The 13,170-nt window shown below is 38.5% G+C and overlaps 1 protein-coding gene and 1 pseudogene across 4 annotated transcripts in view; both read left to right on the top strand.

Moving 5' to 3' along the window:
• Positions 1-1,597, top strand: part of LOC114625774 — a 44,142-nt pseudogene extending 42,545 nt beyond the window's left edge.
• Positions 1,187-13,170, top strand: part of Wdr44 (WD repeat domain 44) — an 89,000-nt gene continuing 77,016 nt past the window's right edge. For 2 of the 4 annotated variants that reach the window (XM_028773156.1, XM_028773157.1), the window contains exon 1: positions 1,220-1,674. In XM_028773156.1, the coding sequence (XP_028628989.1) occupies positions 1,598-1,674 (77 nt within the window). In that variant the 5' untranslated portion in view covers positions 1,220-1,597. Of the gene's footprint in view, positions 1,675-13,170 lie in introns of all 4 variants that reach the window. The other 2 variants (XM_028773155.1, XM_028773154.1) reach the window with 2 other exon arrangements.

The following is a 13,170-nucleotide window of genomic DNA, read 5'->3' on the forward strand; positions in this document are numbered from 1 at the left end:
CTGTTTTTCCTAACCCCTCTGGGATGTTTCAGAATGGAGTTTATCACATTTAAATTTATAGAAATCCACCAGTTCACACTAGATCTTGCCTGGTGTTTTTAATCTCTCTGGGGCTCTGTCCCTGGTCCCAATCCAAGCTTTTTTGCTGCCATCTTGATTAAGGCTGCATGAACTACTCCAAGATGTCAGTGGAAGAAACAAATGTGCGTCATGAAAACACTGAAAGTCAATATTATCTCTTTAGTGGGCAATGAATGACCATTTGTTTCAGAAAAACATTTCAGTCTTTCAAAATCTACCTTTCTATTTTAGTCACCTGAAATTGAGCAGTTGAAGATCTTAGTCTTGCAATGGTATCCTCTTTTCTGTGATATGTTTGTATATCAATCACATCTCTCTGTTTCTCTCTTCCTCTCTCTCCCTCTCCCTCCCTCTCTCCCCCCTCCTCCCGTGTGTGTGTGTGTGTGTGTGTGTGTGTGTGTGTGTGATGTGACACATATCTTGGGCAGTATATAATTTCTGTCACATCATGGGCAGTGATGACAGATAAGCATTGAGAAAAAGTTGGAGTTCTTAAGCTGGCTCAGCTCCAGCAAGAAATCACCATTACTCTTTGGAAATGGGACACACCCCAGCTATCTCTTTCTTAGGGACTTTGCCCCTTGGCCATCTGGATGATATGTAGGGATCTCAATTAGGGATCTCATAGTAAGTGAATAAGACAGGTATACTCCTATAGAATATAGACTAGAGATGATAAAAGTGCCAAAACCCTAAGGCGGGATATTTCAGACTTGGCTAAGACGACTAATCCCAATTGCCCACATCGCTCTCTCATGGTAAACGGAAGAGACTCAAAATCATTCCTCTCAAGATGCTTCTTTCGAACTGCAGTTGGCCGAATTAGTAAATACACCACTAAGAGAAACACCCCCGAAGTCGGGCGTGCCTCAGAGTTTTGGCACCCAGCTGCTCCTGCGCAAGTCCTAGACTCCTCCCCTCCGCAGGCTAGACACCGCCCTTATTCCCACTACTTCCGGCCTCTACCAAACGCTCAACACGCTTGCGCCATTTTGACAGGCTGCTCCGGCTTTAGTAATCAGAAGATTGCCTCTCTGGGACCGCCCCCCGCCACCTCTCCGCCCCGCCCACGCTTTACCGGCCGGACGCGAAGTCTCGCGAGGTTAGGTGCGCGTCGGTATTTTGCTGGCTAGTAGCTTTGCCTGCAACTGTAATTGCCGCTGCGGGAGAAATTGGAGCTGCTGTCGCTGGCACGCCCGCTGCCTGCTCTCCCGGACTGAGAAGAGCCACAGCCTCTTCTCTAGCGCGCTCCATACACCTAGCGCCCGGGTCGCCGGCCACAATCCCAGACTCACTGCAACCACCTCAGGCAGTCGCTTTGCAGGTTATCCCCTTTAGCCCAGCAACTGAGGGTGGTCCCCTGTCCCTAACCGACTTCTCACTCCACGTCATCTGTGCCCTCCTCAGCGACGCCCGGGACCCACCTCTCCACACTCTAACTGACGAGGAGGAGACGCTCAGAATCACCCTTTCTCTAGGCGGAGCCGGCCACCTCACCCGCGGGTGTGTCCTATAAATGGCGTCGGAAAGCGACACTGAGGAATTCTATGATGCCCCTGAAGATGTGCACCTGGGGGGCGGCTATCCTGTAGGGTAAGTAACAGAAGCCCGGGCCCAGAGCTCGGACATCCTAGTCTCTTGCTTCTCCCGCACCTCCCTAGACTCCTTTCCCACATCCCGCTGTGTCCGTCACCGCTGTTCCTCCTAGTCTCACTTGGACACCTCAGAACCGAGACCTGGGACTTCTTAGGGCAGGATGAGTTGGGAGTGGGAGAGGGAATCCTCCTCCTTCACCCTTTACCTTAGTGAGCGGCTCGGAGACTCTTTTGGAACCCCTTTCTTGTCTTAGCCAGCCATTGAGTGGATGGCATTCGTGCCTCAGAGGCAGCGATTTGTATTTGCGGGGTTCAAAGCTTACCTTTCCAGCATCTGTTTTGGCCCTCCGGGACCAAAAGGAGCGGTAGCTGGAGAAATTGAACTTCCCCAGCTCTTTTTTTTTTTTTTTAATTAAAACAAAAACGAAAACAAAAAACCTTCTAGCTCACCTATTCATTTCCAAAGTGGCTGTAACTCGACCCTATTTGCCACTCACCTTTTCTTTTGCATAAAAAAAGAAGCAGAGAGAAAGAAGGAAGGTATTTATTTAAGGAGGTCTTCCAGCCAGCGCGTGTGTTTCACATCAGCTATGTTTTACTGAAATAGCACTTTACTGTGTGCCAGAGGAAATTGTAGACAAGATCCTTAGCATTAGGGAGAATGATGTGGTCTGAAAGGGCAGCCGGACATAAATGTACACAGCCACAGCGGAGTACAGACCTACAAACAAGTGCTGAGTAATACGGTCCTTGGAAGGAGAGCCCAGCTTGCTGCCCTTTTTCTCATCTTGCAAGATGTTTTACTGGTGATTAATATGGCTAGCTCTGACTAGGAAGTTCACTAGTAGGAAAGCGCCTCTGAGTGAAAATACAGTTTAAAATTATTTCACAAACTCTTCTCCTGACACGTCTGTAACTAGAAGCACTGAAGTATATTCTCCAACTATAAGATCTTGAAAATGAAATGTTAAAGTGTGTATATTTGTGTATGGTGCTTAGAGTTGAACTCTTAGTTTTTAGAATTTCCCCGTGGAAGAAATACTTTGATGGAAATCCTGTGACAAGTACATTTTGGAAGGGCTTTCAGAAATCTGCTATATATTATATATACTATATTCCCCAAAGTTACAGCAACAAGATCAGAAAAAAAAATGTATGTTGGTAGATTATTAATGTGTGTGTTTCCAGGAAGCTGTCTGTCACTAGAAATTTGGGGATGATAGTGATCTGCCTTACGATAGCACTGAATCGCCTTGAAATTCAGTATCTGATCCAGGTTCAGAACTCAGTAGAACAGGGTAGAAAAATGCTTTTAGATTTTCAGATACAATGGATTCTCCTGAAATAAAGTCTTTGTGTGGCTTTTCCTTCAAAGTAAGAAACTGTCAGTTCTGGCTAAGTGAGAGCATAAAACACTGAGTAAGCGTTTATGGGTTGTTTTGTTTTCTTTTTTCTTTTTTTCTTTTTTAAGTTGGGAAGGAGAAATTAGCAGTTTTCACTATTGTTAGCAATTCAGAGCTATGTGGATATTGTTTTTTTCTTGTTGAATAAAGTTTTGTCTAGAAAGAACAGTTATGTCAGAACCTCTGTAAATTGTTAGTTCAGTACCTGATATAGAAAATGTATTCCAATGTGAATTCATCTCTTTTTTTCTTGGCACTGAATCTGTTAATTTTATAGAGTGCTTACTGCAAGAGGAAGTATACAGAACTTAGAACTGTTTTACTTATTTGAACCCAATGAGTCATGAGAGAATTGATAGTCACTTGTTTCCCCCTTGGGATGATAGAACTTCTCAAGAACTTTATAGTAGGAGAAAAGTTTGTTTCTTTTTAAAGTCCTGTGGGTCCCGGCTTCCTAAATTTAACTCTAGCTTACCCCCAAAATGAGCATTTTGAGGGCTTTATGGATAAAATGACAAGATTTGTTTGGATTATATGTCCTCCCTCCTACTGTATTAATGAGAGAATTGGAAGAAAATACACTTATCTGGAGAATTGAACCTGAGGACAGTTAGTAAAATTGAGAAGGCATAAAAGGGATGGCATTGTTTATATTTGACTCCATCCTCTGTGGCATATTTTAAGGTACTGTGAGCAGACTTAGCTTGGCAGCCAGCAGCTTAAAAAACCCAGTGACAAATTGTGATTTCGGAAAACAGGTGGCATCACTCGCTGGTTGATCATAAGAAATGTCTTCTGTTCCTTGACATGAACCAAAGTGGCTCTGCATAAGCTCTAAGAGGCTAATTGAGCAAATTTGGCCAATTGAAGAAATGCTTATTCCTGTTTGTGTGTTTGGGAATACTTAGAGCATTTCACTGAATTGTACTAAATTGAGTAGACACTTGAGACACACCTCATATTTTGTTAATCAACAGAATCTAAATACACAGTCTGTTCCCTAACATTGATTATTACTTGTATTTCATATTTATTTTTTGATTTATACTATGAAAGCTAATTTAATAAGTAGTCCAGTTGTTAGAGTTTGAGTCCAGTGCAGTTATGTTTCCACTGTGGCAGAGCATCTCTTACCCAGTTTGTAATGCATACACTTGTGATGATTTTTTTGATTGGTACTTTCTGCATTTTTATATATATGATCTTAGAGAAGTTAAATATATTGTTCTAGGAGAAACAACTTCCAAGCAACAGAGTTAGCATTTGAAAACAGCTCACCAAACACTAGTGCAATGTTTATTCTAATACATCACAGCTGTTCTACACTATATAAAGAGATCTTCCCCCAGTAGATCCCAGAGTAACGTGCTTTTGTACCAACCTTCTAAATTGAACTGATACTTTTATTTACAGCCAGCAGAGCAAACCTTTCAGTTCTCTTGGCTACAAATTCCAAGTTTCTCTTTCAAGAATCTATATTTTTGTTTTATTATGTAGGACTTTTATAATGTCATTTTTATGCCTAGAAAAGGCAATTAGTTGAACTCTTTCCCAAAACGTTATGAAAACTAAAGCATGTAGTGAGAAACTGGCTTATCCATGATGCCATAGTGAATTAATTACAGACCTCTATTCTAGCTCTGTTTCATAATGTGGCATTTTTTCTGCTCTACTGCTTAATACAGCAGGAAAGGCAGGAGGAACTGAGGTGTAGTAGAAAAGAGTCCAACACTGTGAGTCATCTCATTTCCTCAACTTTTTATTGAAATTACATTTTGAGATCCTTTTGAAATTTAAATGTCTGTCATTGTATTGAGACTTAGTAGTATATGCTTTTATTGATAAACTTTTGTTCCTGGAGAAATCTATAGGTATTGTGTGTGTATGTATGTGTGTTGCTTTGTTTTTATTGTACTGAGAACTGAATCTAGGATCCAATGCATGCTAGATATACTCTAACACTGAACAGCATTCATAGCCTGTGTTTTGTTTTTATTTTAATGTGTATCTGCTAAGTTGCCCAGGCTAGCCTGGACTTTTTGTAGCCTAGGCAGGCCTTGAACATTGTGGACTGCCTCAGCTTTCTGAGTAGCTGGGCTTACTATCCTGCTCCACCAGGCCTGGCTTACTTGTTTTTATACTCTTTTATTTTAACAAACATTGATGGCATTGATACATGCATGGTTCAAGATCCACAGATTTGAAATTACTTACTGCCTAAATAATATATAGTTGGATACCTCTCCCAACTGTGAATTATACCTATATATTCTAAAGGGCTACAACTGAGAACATTTTTATAAAAATAAATGTAATATTTTCAGCATTATTTTTTAGTGAAAGCTAAAATCCTAGATTTCCTAGGTCTCAGGGCCTTAGGTTAAAATAATGCATTTTTAGATTAGAAGTTTACTAGACATAATTTGGCTTAGTTTGCCCATTTAGTTGAAAGTGAAACCTAGACTTAGAGAAGGAAGTGACACATTACTTTGTAGTTGAAGCTAAAATTCAGATCTTTTGATCCCTTATCTATGTGATGCTGCCACTTTTGAATGGACAGAGAATTATAGCAAGTAGCTCTGCTACCGATTTTTGCCACATAACTTGTTAAGTCAGGTCACGAAGGTGGTCTTCTTTTATGTCACTCAGTTTTCTTGCTTTTACGCCTCAAAAGACATTGACTGTTGCAGGATTCTAACTATGGCTCATTCATTTCCTTTAAGTCAGAATGAAAACCAATGATTTAATAGCTTATCTACAACAGGGAACATGTAGTTTTGTGTCACTTCCAGGGGTCTTGCTAGTGTTAACGGCAAACCACCATGTTTAGGTTGGAGTAATGGGAAAATATGGACTGAATAATGGAAACAGAGATCAAAGTATCTGGAGGAATTGTTAGGTCTAGCTGAGCATTGTAGTTCACTTACACCTGATAGACACATAGAAAAATTTAAAAAAAAGCAAACCCTACAAAACCAGAATTGTTAAGTCTGAAAACATCCTTAAATTGAATAGTTTCCTTTATGAAAACTCTGTTTTCTCACTTTACTTAGGGATCAGAAGCATTTCACCCTGAAATGAAAATTCGTGTTTTTGCTTGGTGGTGGTGGTGGTGGTAGTGTGTGTGTGTGTTTTGACATTGTCTCAGTATATAGCCTCAAACCCCTGATTCTCCTGTCTCAGCATCCCCAGTACTGGGATTGCAGACCTGTTTCACTACACCCATCTCAGGACACATTTTTATTTGCAAAATATTTGCAAAATATTAGTGTGTTTAGGAAAAATACTTGTAAACAGGTGTTTGAGCTAGGCATAGTGACATGCTTCTAATTTAGTGCTTGAGAGATGGAGGCATTGAGGATCAGGAGTTGAAGTTCATCTTCAGTTGTATGGTGAATTTCAGGCCGGCCTTGGCTACATGAGAATCTGTCAAAACTACCATAAAAATGGTTGGTTGTTCTCAGTTGGCATTCAGTCATAGATTATATTGATTTCTCTTGGCTCTGTAGACTGATAGAAATATATTTATCAATGCAGTTTTAACATACTCATGTAACATATTGACTTGGAGAAAAACCTACATATTAATTAGTAAACTTTAGCTTCTAAATTTAGTGACCTCCAACTGTCAATTGGTGACTCATGGAGGTAGGACAGTTGGTAGCAGTATGGCAATTTTGAGACTTAATTTGAATCCGTACAAATTAATGTAAGTTGAACACTTTATCTTATGATAACTTATTTCATAAAATAAGACATAAAACATGATTTTCTAAAAATATTAAAAGTAGACATGGTGTATGCCTGTAATATTAGTAGTACTGGAGGAAATGGAGACAGGAGAATCATGAGTTCAGGACCAATTTAGGCAGTATACCATGTTCCTGTTTCAAAAAGCCAAAGCTAAGACAAAGTAAAATATTAGAAACAAGTAGTTATAGATTAAGTTCATGGGTAGTCTTTTTCTTTAATTTTCAGTTCTTTATTTTTTACAATTTTGTTTTTTTTCTTTGTTTATTTCTCAAAGCCTTTCTTAAAATTCTGTGAAAGTAGAAAGTGATACTTTATTTTTACATTTTTGTTTTATTTATTTAATTTTTATTTGTTTATTTTACATCCTGTTTAATTTATCCCTCCCCCAGTCACCCATATCTACAGTTGTCCCCCTATTCTCCTATGAGAAGGTGGAGCCTCCTCTGGTTATCCCCTCACTCTGGCACATCAAGTCTCTGCAGAGCCAGGTACATCCCCTCTCACTGAGGCCAGACAAGGCAGCCCAGCTAGAAGAACATATCCAACAGACTGGCAGCAGCTTTTGGGATAGCCTCTGCTCCAGTTGTTTGGGACCCCCATGAAAACTACATCTGTTGCATATGTTCAGGGAGGCCTAGATCTAGCCTTTCCATGTATGTTCTTTGGTTGGTGGTTCAGAGCTCCAAGGGACCAGGTTAGTTGACTCTGTTGGTCTTCCTGTGGAGTTCCCATCCCCTTTTGGGGGCCCACAATCATTCCTTCTATTCTTCCATAAGAATCCCCAAGTCAATCCACTGTTTGACTGTGGGTGTGCATCTGTTTCAGTCAGCAGCTGGGTGAGGCCTCTCAGAAGACAACCATGCTAGACTTCTGTCTACAAGCATAACAGAGTATCATTAATAGTGTCAAGGATTGGTACTTGCCCATGGGATGGGTCTCATGTTGGGCCTATTATTGATTAGCCATTCCTTCAGTCTCTGTTCTGTCCCCTGTCCCTGTATTTCTTGTAGACAGGACAAATTTTGGGTCAGAGGTTTGTGGTTGGGTTGGTGTCCCTATTGCTCCACTGGAGTTCCTGCCTGGTTACAGGAGTTGGCCCCTTCAGGTTTCATATCCCTAATGCTATGTGTCACAGCTAAGGTCTCCTCCATTGATTCTTGGATGCCTCCCTTATCCCAGGTCTCTGTCAAGTCCTGGAGATGGCCTGTACCTCTCCACCCTGGTCAGTTGAAGATTTCTATTCATCCTGATGACCATTTGGCCATCTCTACTGTCCCTCCCCACACCTGATCCTGAACTCCCTGTTCCCTTCCCCATCCCCTTTTCTACCCAGTTCCTTCCCTCCGTCTGCCTTTTTATGAGTACTTTATTCCCCTTTCTAAGTGTTATTTAACCATTCTCACCTGTGCCTTCTTTCTTGTTTAGCTTCTCTGGGTATATGCAGTCTAGCGTGGGTATCCTGTATTTTATGGCTAATATCCACTTATCAGTGAGTACATACCATGCATGTCCTTTTGGGACTGGGATACTGCACTCAGGATGATGTTCTCAAGTAGCATCATCTTGCCTGCAAATTTCATGATAGCTTTGTTTTTAATAGCTGAATAGTAGCCCATTGTGTAGATGTACCACATTTCCCGTATCTATTCTTCAGTTGAAGGACATCTAGGTTCTTACCAGTTTCTGGCTGTTAATAAAGGTGCTATGAAGATAATTGAGCAAGTGCTTAGACGAGTCTTAATAGGCATAACTGGCCTGACACTCACCATGCGGACCAGGCTAACTTGAACTCACAGAAATCCTCTTGCCTATGTCTCCTGAGTACTGAGAGTACTCAGCCCCAAAGATAGTCTTTAAAAACTATGTGTGCATGTGTATGAAAATGAGAGTGTTCCTGTGGGTTCATATGCTTATGGAGGCTAGTGGTTGATATCAGATGTCTTCCTCAGTCATCATTTACCTTACATTGTAAGACAGGATTGCTCACTGAAGTTCTATTATTGGGCAAGACTAGCTTCTCACAAAACCCCAGTCAGTGATCTGTAATAGGATTATAGGTATATTTCAATATACCTGTCTTGTTTTTTAAAAAGAGATTTATTTATTTTATGTGTATAGATGTTTTCCCTGCATATATGAGTATGTAATACATCTGTGTCTGGTACTTGTGGAGGGCAGAAAAAGGCAACAGATCCCCTAGAAGTAGAATTTCTAATGGTTGTAAGTGTCTTTGTGGATGCTGGAGCTGAACATGAGTCTTCTGCAAGTGCTCTTAACCACTGAATCACCTCTCCAGCCTCCATGCCTATCTTACAAGGGTTCTTGGGAACAGAAGTCAGGTCTTCATGCTTGCATGGCGGGCACTTTATGGACTGAGTCCTTTCTTCAGCCCCTCATTGGTAGTTTTATAGAATAGAAAATAGTTGCTGATTTGGGGCATGTAACTCTGGTACAACAACCAATATATTCTATTCAGTTCTCTTCTATTCATTGTTATAACTGGGATAAAGCCTGAAAAGTTGATCAACTGAGAGGATTTTTTTTTTCTTCCTTATACTCCTGCTGCAAATTTGGTAGCTACTTTTTGGGAGTATAGTGGAGATAATATTAGAAAGGGTAGTAGTTTGAGGTCATGGAAATTGTACTGGAGATGGAAGAGGTGAATGTCACCCTAAGTACCTAATATGGGGACCAGATTATAAGCTACCTTCTGGGGCCTGGTCTGATCATTTTTGTCATAGGGATACACAAGAGATTAGTACCTAGTTTAAGCTTTGCTTAAAGTAATAAAATTTGTAGCTACTTTATGATACCCTATGGATATTTTATTTGAATTGAATTGATAACCTATGTTTCTTTATTCTATTTATAGACATTTAAGTTATTTTCCATGATCTTTGTTTCATAAGTTCTGTTCCACTCTAGCTTTGATATGTTTTTCAGCTAAACAGCTAAATCCTTAATTGGTTGCTTTCTTGATCTTCAATGTGGAATTCTGTCTATTCCCTTATTTCAAATTGAACTATCTTTATGTTAGTCTGATCTCATGATTCAAAATGGAAGGAAAAGCTACCAAGACATACTATGGACTTCATATCTTATAGCAACCTCAGTATTTTTTTCATCATAGTCAGTATAGAAATTTATCTCAATTACTATAGCAACCAGTCTATCAGTTATTCTGCTAGCTGTTTTTGCCTTCTCTCAGATAATGGGATTTGCCATATAATTAGGCTCTGGGAATATGCTTCATGTCTCAGCATTTTATTACTAGCTGCAGATGTCTACCAGTTTACAATTTGTCATTCAGTCATTGCTCTCAAATTTACCAAACCTTTTTGTCTTCAAACATGTAAACATTTTAGGCATACAGAATTAACAACAAAAAGCCCCATGTTCCTTAAACTGCTTTTCTGTTTCAGAGTTAGCCATTGTCTTGAAGGCTGAATGCATCACATCACTACTACCCATGTTTATCCCTTTGTTATGTCAATGAGTATGCACTCCAAGTCCAAAGGTGACCATTTAGAAAGTACATTTACAGATAGGATTCTGAATACAGCATCATTACTAAATAGCTGAAGTACTTTGAATGAAAAAAAGCACCTTGATTCACCAACAACTACTGAGTAAATAATCTGGCTTTAAAAACAATTATTTTAGAGGCTGTTGAAAGAATGCTGAGCCTGCAAATTAATTTATTGTAATTTGAGAAAATGTTATCTTTCTTTTGTTACCTTTGAATAAACAAGAAAGGAAACAACTGAATAATTAATTGTATGGGTGTTTAAATTTTTCCTATTCACTTAATAAAGCTTGTCTTTTATAAGTGTCACAGCTTTGTAACTAAAATAGTTTTAAAATACGTGTTTGTCCTGCTGAAACATAAGAAATATTTAGAAGATTCAAGTTTCTGTTAATATATGATTCTGGTACTGATCGTTAATGCTGCAAAGTGTAGTAATAATTTCTGATTTTGTTACAGCTGTTCTTTAGGACTGAATGAATTTTAATTTTAGGTGGTTACTCTTACCAATGACAGTATCAATATGGATGTTATACATACATATATATATACATATACATATATATGTTTTTGAGAAATTTCTATTTAGGTCTCATGCTCATTTTTTATTGAATCATTAAGAATTTTATTTTGTTGTTAATTGAAGTTATTTGTAGATTCTGACCACCTTTTGTCATGTGTATACTTTTTATTTTTCCTATTCTATAAATTATCTCTTTATTTATTGTTTTCTTTGCTGTGCAGAATCTTTTAGTTTATTAAAAGCCTATTAAAAATACATTCATCTACTGTTCTTTTATATTCCTACCTATAAAATCATTGCTTGTGCCTCTGTACCCTAAAGTGTTTTCTCTATTCTGTGTTCTACTAGTGTCACTTTCCAGTTTTATATTTAGATCTTTATTTTTAGTTGATTTTTGTAATTGGTAAGAGATATGAGTCTAATTTCATTCTTCTACATTTGAATATGTGATTTCTCCAACTCTATTTTCCTTTATCCAATTTGTGTTTTTAGCACTTTTTTGTCAAGATAGTAAGGACAAAATATGTGACTTTTCTTCTAGGGCCCCATTCTGTTCCATTCCATAGTCTCTTTATACCATTGCTATGCTGTTTTAATTACAATAGTTTTAAATATAATCGTGAATTTCCGGCTCACAGTTCTTGTCTCAAGGCAGTAAGGAGGAATGTGATAAAGGAAGACACTTGATGCTCTGCTCTGGCCTCTGCACACTTGGTTCAATCAATGTACCACATGCACATAAACACCACACCAAATATATGCTAAAAATATTTTAGGAAAATAAGAGTAGATTATGATTATATAGCAACCACAATTCCTAGGTTTTATAAGTTTTGTTGATGTTCCTTTTTATATTAGCAAATTTAAAATAGGACCACGAGGAAATGGTTGTGGGTGTGGTCATGGTTTGTTTTTCAAGGGCAAAACAAATATTTTTTCTTTGATGCTGCTTCTTTAGTTTTTGTATATTATTTAAATTGGGGATGTTTTTTGAACTTGTTTTTGTACGAGATTTGCATAGAATTAAGTAAAATGTTCCACAAGACTATAACCAATAGTGGATCAGTGATGGTGCATGCCTTTAATCCCAGCACTCTTGGAGGCAGAAGCTGGTGAATATCTGAGTTTGAGGCCAGACTGATGTATAGAGTTAGTTCCAGGACAGCCAGGATTACACAATGAAACCCTGTCTTAGAAAACTAAAAGAAAGTAAAAAAGAAATAAAGGAAAAATAGATTATACAATATTGCACATCAAATATTTAAAACTTCACAATGTCAAAGCTTTAAAACAGAAGTCAAGTATTATCTTGTTCTGTAAATTTGAATACTTTTTAAATTATTTTTTTATTTTTGAGATTATAATAACTTTCCTCCCCTTTCCTCCCTTTAAGCAATCCCATATACCCCTCATTTATGTCTTTTAAAAATAATTGTTGTCATATGCATGGATATTATGAATATACCTATATATTCCCAAATGTGACCTGCTCGGTCTGTACAATGTTACTTTTGGATATGTTTCCAGGCTGGGTGTTTTTTTCTGTTTAGCTTTGGATTGGTTGCTTAATTTGTGCTTATTTATCTACTTATGTCTGTCTTCCTCTTTTTACTTGCTTGGCCTTTTAGACAAAAAATAAATCATAGTAGTTTTCAGAGCACCAGAAACTTTCCAAGTTCCTGTTTAGACTTTACATTTTAGTGTTGGCTTTTGTTTGCTATCAGATTTTACTGTTTCAGCTTGCTGGCCTTTAGAAATTAAACCCCTGCGTTAGCTTCTTACTAGAATGCTAGTGTCCTGTCCTGTTCCCCTCAAGGAATTTAGGATCCCAGCATTTTCTTCATTGAAGCAAGTTGGATTTTACTCTGCTGGTTACACTGCTTTACCTCATCTTACTATGTTTTCCATATGGCAGAAGCGGAAGAGAATAAAGGGCAGAATGAAGCTCCAAAGTGGTTCCTGTTCTGCAGCTTTGTAGTCACTTTCCTATAAGAAAGAAATGTTCCCGAGCAACCAGCTTTGTTCCAGCTGACTAACTCTAGGCACTTTGCTTCTGTGTCATTGCTCCTTTAACCTCTTCAGGACTCTGTCAGAGATTTTCTGCAACCTGACTAGCTACTTAAGAAACAACCATCCCTTTTCTTCCCTCAAGTCTATAATAGTCAGCTATTTTTTTAAAAAACAAAAAGAAAACGCATTGTTACTCGATTTTGTGGTGTGTAGTCTTGATAGGTTTTTGTTTGAGCTGGGATTGGTTTTCTTTTTCTTTGAATTTTGTTTGTTTGTTGT

This window comes from Grammomys surdaster, unplaced genomic scaffold (genome assembly GCF_004785775.1).
Source record: "Grammomys surdaster isolate TR1022 unplaced genomic scaffold, NIH_TR_1.0 222, whole genome shotgun sequence".
NCBI lineage: Eukaryota > Metazoa > Chordata > Mammalia > Rodentia > Muridae > Grammomys > Grammomys surdaster.